General features: G+C 51.2%; 1 protein-coding gene across 1 annotated transcript; it reads left to right on the top strand.

Moving 5' to 3' along the window:
• Window positions 1-3,599: 3,599 nt before the first annotated feature.
• LOC308221662 (ATP-sensitive inward rectifier potassium channel 12) lies at window positions 3,600-4,889 on the top strand (the record flags this gene model as incomplete). Its single annotated transcript, XM_080618830.1, has 1 exon — window positions 3,600-4,889. The coding sequence occupies one exon, from the start codon at window positions 3,600-3,602 to the stop codon at window positions 4,887-4,889; it is 1,290 nt and encodes a 429-aa protein (XP_080474956.1).
• Between the last annotated feature and the right edge of the window lie 5,650 nt (window positions 4,890-10,539).

Here is a 10,539-nt window from a genome sequence, read left to right on the forward strand (position 1 = left end):
GTGGGATTTTGGTCGCTGCAGTTTAGTGGCAGGAGTCATTGCCTCTAATGTCAGCTCATTAGCTGGGGTAGTCCATGGCGCTATGGGCTGTTCCTTCCCGCTACTGATATTATGGGCTTGTTTTGTTTCCTAAGTGTTAACACTATTAGTGCTGCACAAGAGCAGCAGGGGATGGTCCTGGACCTGCTCGGCACCCAGCATGGGTTTGTCAGCACTGACAATGGGATTAAGGGCGAAGAGGTTATTAGGGAAAGCTTCGAGTTTGTTCCCAGGGGATGGAATTGTGATGCTCAGGGGTGTGAAATACACAGGGAGGAGGCAGGGACGGGGGGATGTCACCTCTTATAACACCTCCATCAGTTGTGTTTGTGGGGAGATGCCAGGGTGATGCTGGAGGGTGACCCAAGGAAGTGCAGGGTCCCTGTAGGGATGTGGTTCCCCACTGGTACCCACGGCACAGCCCATCCGGTGGCAGGTTTCCATGAGCTGTATCCCAGCCCGAGCCTCCCGCGGCGGCAGCGTGGGGCTCGAGCCTTCCCATTGAAACCACAGCAGAAACTCAGCTTTCAGCAAACTCGGAGAGAGTATTTCCAAACAAAACGGGGCTAGATAAAGCAGGAGCCGCAGGCGGCTGCTCCGGCAGAGCCACTCTGAGCGCCTTTATTTAGCTGCTGTCTCCCCATGCTGCTGCTGCTGCCGGCTTCCCAGGCGAGACGCAGCCCCAGTGGATGTGGGATCCCATGTGGGACCTGGAGCTGCTCCATCCCTGGAGCAGTGTCAGCCCCTCGGGTCTGTCCTGTCATCCCCCTGCAGCAGAGGGTTCCCTGATTCTGGGGTACTTGGATGGGGTGGAAGGACAGACAGATGGACGGACAGAAGGAAGGAAGGAAGGAAAAGTATGAAAGTGAGAGAAAGGAAGAACAGAAAAAGAGAGGAAGAGAGAAAGAGAAAAAAGAAAAAGGGAAAAGGAAATAAGAAAGTAAAAAGGAAAACTGAAGGGGAAAAGGAAAAAAATGGAAATGGAAAGGGAAAGGGAAAGAAAAATGGAAAAGGAAAGAGAAAGGGAAAGGAAAGAGAAAGGGAAAAGGAAAGGGAAAGAGAAAGCGAAAGGGAAAAAAATGAAAATGGAAAGGGAAAGGGAAAAAGAAAGTACATGGGAAGGGGAAAAAGAAAGAAGGGAACAAAAAAGGAAAAAGAAAAAAAGAAAAAACAGAAAAAGAAGAAGAAAACCCAGAGAAATAAAAAATAAAATTAAAAATAAAAATATAAATAAATGATCAGGAAGAAGGAAGAGCAAAGGGAACAAAGGAGGGATGGAAGGAGGGAAGGGGGAAGACAGAGGGGAGTGGTGGCAGTGACTGGGGAGTCCGGGGGTCCTTGGGACTGTCCCCCCGGTGAAGGCAGCGCTGCTGCCTCCGCAGTGCCCTGCACGTCTCCCTTCCAGCACAGTTAATCCAGCCCCAGCTAATCCTGCGCAGGTCACCGGGCGCTCTCTGCAGTTCGCTCCCTTCTCGGATGTACCAGGACTTCATTAAAAGCCCGACAGCCAATTCACCCCGTGGCAAAACCTCTGCGGCTGTTCCCCCCGGGGACAACCAGAGGGGTGATGGAGAAACAGCCTCTTCTGGCTCCTCACGCTCTGCTCTCATTGACAAAGGAGAAGGGAGATGAATGAATAGAGCTGGTGCGGACAGGAGAGATACTGGGGATGGGTGAGCAGCATGGGTTTGGCAGTGTGAGCCTGCAGCCATCCTGACACATCAGCTCTGCACGGCCGCTTCGGTCCCATCTGACTTCTGAGTTGGAAATATTCGAAGTTAGTATTAATGTTTGTGCCTATTTTGTTGCTCCAAATGTCTGGAAGGAGGGAGAATATCTCATGTCGGTGTGAGCAATCCCTTGGTCTGCTGACACACCAACAAATGACAGTGGTGCTTGGGGATAAAACATGGTTGTGCTGGAGGAAAGGTGCTGTTTGGTGTATAAGGACCTGGGAGGTTTGGGCAGGTTGTCAGTGCTCTGCTTGTGGTGCTGGGATTCCCAAATCCCAGGCTGGATTTCGGGAGATCTTCAGTAAGAAGGCAACCCAGGGTATCATTGTTAGTCAGGCTGATGCAGCCTCAGGCAGGCTGTGCCTGGCAATGCTCCCTGATGCTGGCCACCATGTAATGGTGTAATGGAAAGGGTGTTCTTGTCCCAGCATAGCTCCAAGCACTTGAGCTGATTGCAGGAATCGACTGCATCGATCCGATGCCAGTGGATCCGATGCAGCGTGTACAGCCCGGCGGGATCGGCTGTGCCCCCAGGCATGAGCCAGGCTGGGGAATGGGGTGTTACATGGGGCTTTGCACCCATTCCCCACCATACTGCTCCTCCACGCAGGTCTCATTGCCAGCAAGGTGGTTTCATTGCTACTGACACATCCCATGTCACTAAATAATAGGATGAGCTGCAGCAGGGGCAGGTTTGGGGAGCGTTCCTGCAGTGCCATCTCTATAGGGTGCTTTATGTGCTGTGTGACTTCTACAGTGCTGTTCACTGCCTGATGCAGGGGTCCCCTCTGCCAGGGTGCCACTGGGTTCCCCCACCATCCCGGCTTGGGTCGCCTGTCCTACATCCATGCCACCTCTTTCCCAGGCAAAGCCATGTGTAGGTCCCTGACCCTGCAGCTGAGCCCTCTAAAAAGGATCTAAACAGGTCCCCATTCCCCAGTGGCAGTTGTCCCTTCATCAGCTTTGGCCAACGAAACCCATCTGTGACCGTAGATGGCTCCATGTCCCAGTGGATGCGTTGGGAAAGTTGCTTCTCTGCCCCAAGTGAGTGCCTTCCCGGGGCCTTCTCCAACCGGCTGCACGTTGACCGTGTCCTCTCCCATCCCTGGGCTGGGAGATGGAGGTTAAATCCACATCTCCCTGAGCTTTCCCTTGACCCCAGAAGAGCTGGTGCTCAGGAGGTCGGGCGGCCGCTGCTGCAATGTGCTGGGCAGCGATCCATCTGGCACGGGCAATGTGAACTGATGGAGCTGCTTTCAGGAGTACCTTTATTGATATCTCTAAGGAGATATCTGCTGAGGAGAACATCTTGGCCTCTCCGCTTTCCTCTCCAGCAGCCTGACCCTGCTCTGACAGCGGAGTTCATGAGAAAAGCGAAGGGGAAGAGATTCCAGTGCTACCCAAGGCTTTTCATCCGCTGCTGTCGTTGAGGCTCCCACAAATGCTCCGTCTCCCCAGCAAGGTTTGCTCACTCACTTTGTAGTGTGAAAGAATGACCTCTAAGACCTTCTTCTTCCTCTTATGCCTAGACATAAGAGGGAGAGTTAATGCATTGTGTGTGTGGGTCCTCATTCAGCAGCCACCCACCCCGTCAGACCCATGGCCAAACACCCCTTTGGGTACCTTGGGCATGAGAAGTAAGAGACGTGTCCTTGTTTTCTCCTTGCAGAGCCTCTCACGGGACCAGCGTGGTGACGTGGCAGCCAAGACGTGGAAGCTTGGGACTTCTCTTCCACCGCAGCAGAATTTGGGGGGTGGGCAGGGGTGGGCCAGGGGGACACTGGGTGTCACAGGACCCTTCACCTTCACTGTGGGCTTGGCTCAGGGATGACTGCTGGCAGAGTCAACCCTTACAGCATCGTGTCCTCCGAGGAAGACGGGCTGAGGTTGACCACGATGCCAGGCATCAACGGCTTTGGCAATGGGAAAATCCACACCAGGAGGAAATGCAGGAACAGGTTCGTAAAGAAGAACGGTCAGTGCAACGTGGAGTTCACCAACATGGATGACAAGCCTCAGAGGTACATTGCAGACATGTTTACCACGTGCGTTGACATCCGCTGGAGGTATATGCTTTTGCTCTTTTCCTTGGCGTTTCTAGTGTCCTGGTTGTTGTTTGGGCTGATTTTCTGGCTAATTGCACTCATTCATGGAGACCTGGAAAACCCGGTTGGAGACGATACCTTCAAGCCTTGCGTTCTGCAGGTCAATGGCTTTGTGGCTGCTTTTCTGTTCTCCATCGAGACCCAAACGACTATTGGTTATGGCTTCCGCTGCGTGACGGAGGAGTGCCCGCTCGCGGTCTTCATGGTGGTGGTTCAGTCCATCGTGGGGTGTATAATTGACTCTTTCATGATTGGTGCAATAATGGCAAAGATGGCCAGGCCCAAAAAACGGGCCCAGACTTTACTTTTCAGCCATAATGCAGTAGTGGCAATGAGAGATGGAAAACTCTGCCTCATGTGGAGAGTTGGGAACCTCCGGAAAAGCCACATAGTAGAAGCCCACGTACGAGCTCAGCTAATTAAGCCCAGGATCACAGAAGAAGGGGAGTACATACCACTTGACCAAATAGACATCGACGTGGGGTTTGATAAAGGCTTGGACCGTATCTTCTTGGTGTCTCCCATCACCATTCTCCACGAGATCAACGAAGACAGCCCCTTGTTCGGGATCAGCCGCCAGGACTTGGAGACAGACGACTTTGAGATCGTGGTCATTTTGGAAGGCATGGTGGAAGCCACCGCTATGACAACGCAAGCTCGGAGCTCTTACCTGGCCAGTGAGATCCTCTGGGGCCACCGCTTCGAGCCAGTCTTGTTCGAGGAGAAAAACCAGTACAAAGTAGACTATTCCCACTTCCACAAAACCTACGAGGTCCCGTCCACCCCCCGCTGCAGCGCCAAGGACTTGGTGGAGAACAAATTCCTGCTGTCCAGCACCAACTCCTTCTGCTACGAGAACGAGCTGGCCTTCATGAGCCGCGACGAGGAAGAGGAAGACGATGACAGCCGGGGTTTGGAGGAGCTGAGCCCAGACAACAGGCACGAGTTCGACAGGCTGCAAGCCACAATAGCGTTGGATCAGCGGTCATACAGGAGGGAGTCGGAAATATGACTCTTGGTCCTTCCATTGACTTTTCCGAGGGTATTTTTTTTCCTCCTCTAATCTCTTCCCCTACAACCCGCTCCAATTATGCAGAACAATGCAAGTGCCATAGGAATGCTTGAGAAATTAGTATCGTTCATAGTGTTCAGTTTCATCGCAATAACCACTGAGCGGTCTGCAGGAGGGGACGGCGGCAGGGCCACGGCGCGGCTCCCGCGCCCGGTGCCCGCGGTGGGGCCGATGGCTCTGGGGGGATGGATGGATAGATGATGGATGGATAGATAATGGATGGGTGGATAATGGATGGATACACGGATGGATGATGGAAGGGTGGATGGATGGATGGATGGATGGATGGATGGATGGATGGATGGATGGATGGCAAGAGGAAGGTCAGTGGGGTGCAGGAAGGCGCTCACCCCATGTGCCCCCATGGGGCTTTGCTCTCCTTGCAGGGAAAGCGTTTTCTTGGACCCGAGATCCAAAAAGAGGAATTATCAGGAAACAAATCTTTCTCTTTTACTTTTTTTCCTTTCATTTTTTAACTGAGCAGCAACAACAGCAACAAAATTGCTCCTTCCAACAGGCGGTCGGGTTCAGTTGCACAAGAACAACACTTGAAATACCATGCAACGTTAACGTACTGCTTTTTATTTTGGGGAATAAAAGGGAGGGGAGTGAGAAGTGAGAGGGTTTTTAATTTTTTCACTGAAACTCTTTGGGAGACTGTTTACCAAAATAATAATAATAACAATAATAATAATAATAATATTAAATCTGAGCAAAGTCATCCGGTATTTTATACAAATGAACTAGGGAATGAATAAGCCACCGGGGTCCTTTGAGGGGGTGACTTGCTGGGCAGATTTAAGAGCTTGAAGTCAAGACTGCATCCAATTTTGGGGTGGTTCTTTTGCCACTGGCAATGGCTTCATAGATAGAAAACAGACGTAAGTGGCTGGAGGTCCGTGGAAGCAAAAGCAAGTGGCATAATGACTGGCAAAGGGAAGTTAAAACCAGACAGAGAGAAGCATTGCAAACACAGTGAGAAGCCAGTTTCAGGAAATGCTGATCTTCAGGGTGGAAATGGGGTGTGGGGCATCAGCTGCTGAAGCATTTGGGTCTCCCCCAGCATCTCCGATGGGGAATTCATGAGTTTCGCCATACCTGGGACAAAACAGTGAAAAGCACAAAAAGGAGAGTGGAAAGCTCTCAAGATTGGGATTTTCCCCACTTTTCCAACCAATCTGGTCTTTTCTCCTTTGAAAAACTCATTTCAAATGTGGAAACCGATGTGACAGTGATCTTGTTGGGTTGCACTTCTTCTAGCACAGGAGCTGTCCCTGTGCCAGGCTGGGATTTAAGAATTCCCCATTCACCGGAGAGTCCTGCTCCAGAAGCAGATGCTTTCCCTAAACCAACTGAGGCCAGTCAAAAGCAACCACCCTGTCTAGCACTTCAACCCGTCCCTGCGTCCCAGCCTTGAGTTGGATTGTGCCTTAGAGATGCAAACTCATCCCACACCAAGCCCTCCTCTGCGGTATCCTGCTTCCCTGCTTGCATCCCTCCCCGGGGTGATGTCCCCTTTGCTCTGCCTCTGTGGCAGTATCCTCATCCCACTGTCTGCTGTGGTTTAGGCTGGCCTTGGTGGCACGCTGGTTTAGCTTTTGCTAAGGCAAAGCAACCCCATGCATGGGAAGCCTTGGCTCTTGCCCTGTTCCCTGCCTTTACAAGAGGGAAGGAGCTGGGAATGGGCAGGTTGCGTTCCCTCCAGCCAGGCTGTGCTGCTCACTGGTGCTCTGGGAGCCAAAATCTGGCTCCCTGTTCCCCGTGGCTGTGGGAAAGGTTTGGGTATCCGCAGGCATCGCACACCCAGCCCTGGGTGTGGAGCCCAATAGCACCCATCCTTGGGGAGAAGGTGTTGAGAGCCGGGCCCCTGTCAGTGTGAGAGGTTCCCGGTGCTTCTCTCCCCAAGGCCCACATCAGGAAAGCCATGTCCTGGCATTACAGCTTGCTGTGGCATGTCCAAACCTCGGTGGCAAAGGCAAGATTTGTCCTGTGTCCTCATCCCCATCTTGTAAAGGGCTCTGGGGAGCAGCTTCCCCAGTGCCCCCCGCTTCCCTGTGTCCCCAAGCATCACGTCTCACCATTTGGCTGCAGGAAAGGGACCGGGACATCATCCCTGCAGTTCCTAACAGCATCCATCACCACCATTGCACACTGCCCACCATGGGGCTGCCCTAAAAGCCAGCCACTGGGAGAAAACATCCCCGGCGGCAGCACTGCGAGCCCCAAAGGCAGGGATATGCCATTGAGCTCTGGCCACAACATATGTGTTTGTTTCTAAGGCAGGGAACGCGGATGCCATCCCATCACCGATCCCTTTGCTCCTGGGGGGGGAGATGGTTTTCCCACCTGCTTTTTGCATCATAGCATCCAGGGGGTGGGAATGATGGAAAAAGGGGGCAGAGAGATTGTGTGTGCGCACTACCTATTTATTTTTTTAAGAAGATGCTTTTAAGTGGTTTAGGTTCTTTTGAATAAATACTTATTATTATACAAACAAAAGGTGCACATCTTGCTGCTGTAGGGTTCTCAGAGGGTTCCTTTCTTTATAAATATATATATATGTCTCAAAGTAAATATTTGTATAAAACAACAGAAGGAAAAAATAGAGATGTCTTTAAGTAAATTATTGCTTTTAAAGAAACTTCTATGACTGTACAGTGTTACCTGGGAGAATAGAATAATATATACAGATGTATTTTTAAACTGCAGCGTAGGAAGATGTGAACCGGGCTGGGAAGTGCCCATGGATGGGGGGGTTCGGACCCTTCCCGGCCCCTGTTCACATACCCCCTTCCCCATTCCCCACTAGTGAGGATCTAGCTCTGGCGAGTTGTCATATATATACTGTATAGTTCTCGTCCTGGCCATGGACCACGCTGGTACATAGTGTATAAACATTATTTTTGCCTACCTGTGAGTGCTCTGAGCTATAGATCTTCTTTCTTACCATCAGGGAGCATCGGGGCAGCTGCCCGGGGGGGTTGGAATCACATGGGATTGTTAAAGAAAGAAGGGGGGAGTGGAAAAATGCCCCAAAGAGATGTTTGTTTGGCATTTGGTTTCCAATGAAGGGCTGGAAAGGCACAGGGATGCTCTCCGGGTGTGGGGTTTGGTGTTGGTCACCCCAGGGATGGAGCGGGATCCCAGTGGGAAGGGGATTAGAGGAGAGTGAGAGGACATGCTCCCCTTGAACCAGCCATCAGCCATTTCCTCCAAGCCGAGGCCGCTCCATCCATGGAGTTAACTCCAGCGTTACCCTTCGTTCTTGGAGGATGGCAGGAGGCCGAGAAAGGCAAGAGCCGCTAATCCTCTTGGCCAGCATCCCATAGGGATTACCCTCGGATGAGGCTTGGAGCAGCCTCCAGCATGAGCCATGGGGACCAGGAGCTGGACCCGCTGCTGCTCCCACTTGGCTTCACCCCCCCGAAATACACCAGTGAGAGCAGAAAGCAGCTGCATCCCTGTGCCCCAAACCCCCTGGATCGGAAGAGCATCCTCTGCCCATGGGAGACCCGGGCAGAAGATCCTCAGGGCTGGAAGCCGTCGGGATGAGCCTTAGCTTCTCATAACCGAATTTAGTGCACTTAGTCTTCTTTTAGGGCTGGGACAATCACTTAGTGCTTAACCTTTCGCGATTCGGTGCCTGCTTGACCTTCAAACCTTTTGTAGGAGATGAATCCAGAGCCACCTTTTCTATCTTTAATAAGGCAGAACAAATACGGTTATTTTTAAACCCTCTTGCTCTTTCCTTTCCTCTCGTGCTGACAACCAAAAGAATCCCCAGTGTGTTTCCCTTCCATCTTCCATTTCTTTCACACTGAAATGAGTGTGTGGCAGCCGGGTTCGGCATTCCAGCTGGATCCTGCTCTCTTACCCCCCCCCCAATTCAGGAATGCTGCCATGGGGGGGTTGGCGCAGGGCAGGATCTGGCTGTATTATGAGCAGGGAGGAGACATGGGACAGTGCCCAACCTGATGCCACCCATCGCTGAGCACATCTGTCCTGCTCCTGGGGCTCCATCATTCCTCCATCCCCCCCAAAACACCCTGGTGCTCCCCCAGGCTTGATCCCACAGGGTTTGGGGACCGAGATCCAGCACCAGTTCACATGGGCAGGTTGGCAACTGGGAGCACTGGTTTCCCAGGGGTAAAAGGCCGAGTCGCTGGGGCGATGGTGATGTGCAGCGATAGATGAGCTGATGGATGCAATGAAGTATCTGTACCTTTTCCACCTCTGGTGTTTCTCTGTCTCATTGCACATATATTTGAGATATATGTGTCAATGTATATATATTTGTAAAATGTATTTCAGATGACAAAACTGGCCAATTTTATGTTATTTTAAATATATTATATATATTATATATAAGAGTCTCCAAAAGATATAAATAGACTAGAGAAAATAATATAAATATGTAATAAATGTATTTTGATCTATTTAAAATCCCTCGCGTCATGCTGTATATTTTAAAGATCACAGGGAAGTGTCTGCCTGGAGCAAACTTCAGACGTGCTTTCAAGCCTCTCACTTGTCCCACATATAATATATACATGCAGAAAACTTGGTGCAAGACTTGGGGGCCAGCGGGACAATCAGAGATGCTTTAGGATCCTTTTAGGTCCATCCTGCTGCCTCTAGGTAGGAGCAGGAGCACCACATCCATGTGTCCCTTGTAATCCTGCAGCTGAGGATAGCTTTATCTCTCTGCTGAAGGAGCTGCAGGGATGCTCAGCAGGATGGGGGTTCTGCAGGGTCCCTGCACAGCCCCATAATGTGGGTCCCATTTGCCCTGCTGCACTGATGGGCTTGTGCCAGGGACCGGATCACAGCAGCTCAGCCATGCAGGGAGCCCGGAGATGGGAAAATGCCTCTGGAGCCCAGGCAGAATGAGCCCAGTCATCCGAGACTGATCCAACAGATCTTCCCAGAGCGACCTTGGTCTCCCTTGGGCTCCATTAGGATCTATTTCCTATGGTTGTCACCTCCTTCGGGGACCTCAGGGGACATCACACCCTGTCCAAGTGACAGTTTAAATGTCTTTAATGGCATGTCACGGCCGAAGGAAAGCAGGACGAGCGTGTGGGATGCTATTTATGGAGAGGTTAATGACCTGGTGGACACAGAGCCCATGGCTTTGCCATCCTGGGTTTTCCTCCTGGCTTTTGCACCTGGAAATAGGGATCGTGGACCAAGATAACCCGGAGAAACTATTCAGCATCATTTCTCAGGCTTCTCATGGGTCTGAATCTGAGTCAGGTGACCGGTTACTGATAGCTTCCACCCATCAGTAACGTGCAGTTGGATCCCATCAGCTCCATCCCTTACCCCATAAAGGAGATTTTTACTCATTAAAAAAAAATCACTGCCATCCACTCACTCTAATCACCAAAGACAGGGCCAGGGTTAAGCATGATTGAAGAGCACAGCACGTTTAATTTATCAAAGGGAGAGACTGAGAGGTGACTTGATTACAGCATTTGTCACGGGGAGAATACACTGGTACGAAGAGGTAACTTAATCTACCAGGGAAAGGCATAATAACCACCTCTTCCTGGAAGCTGAAGCCAGACAGATCTATCTTGGAAATAAG

The sequence above is a fragment of the Psittacula echo genome, assembly GCF_963264785.1.
Source record: "Psittacula echo genome assembly, chromosome: 5".
NCBI lineage: Eukaryota > Metazoa > Chordata > Aves > Psittaciformes > Psittacidae > Psittacula > Psittacula echo.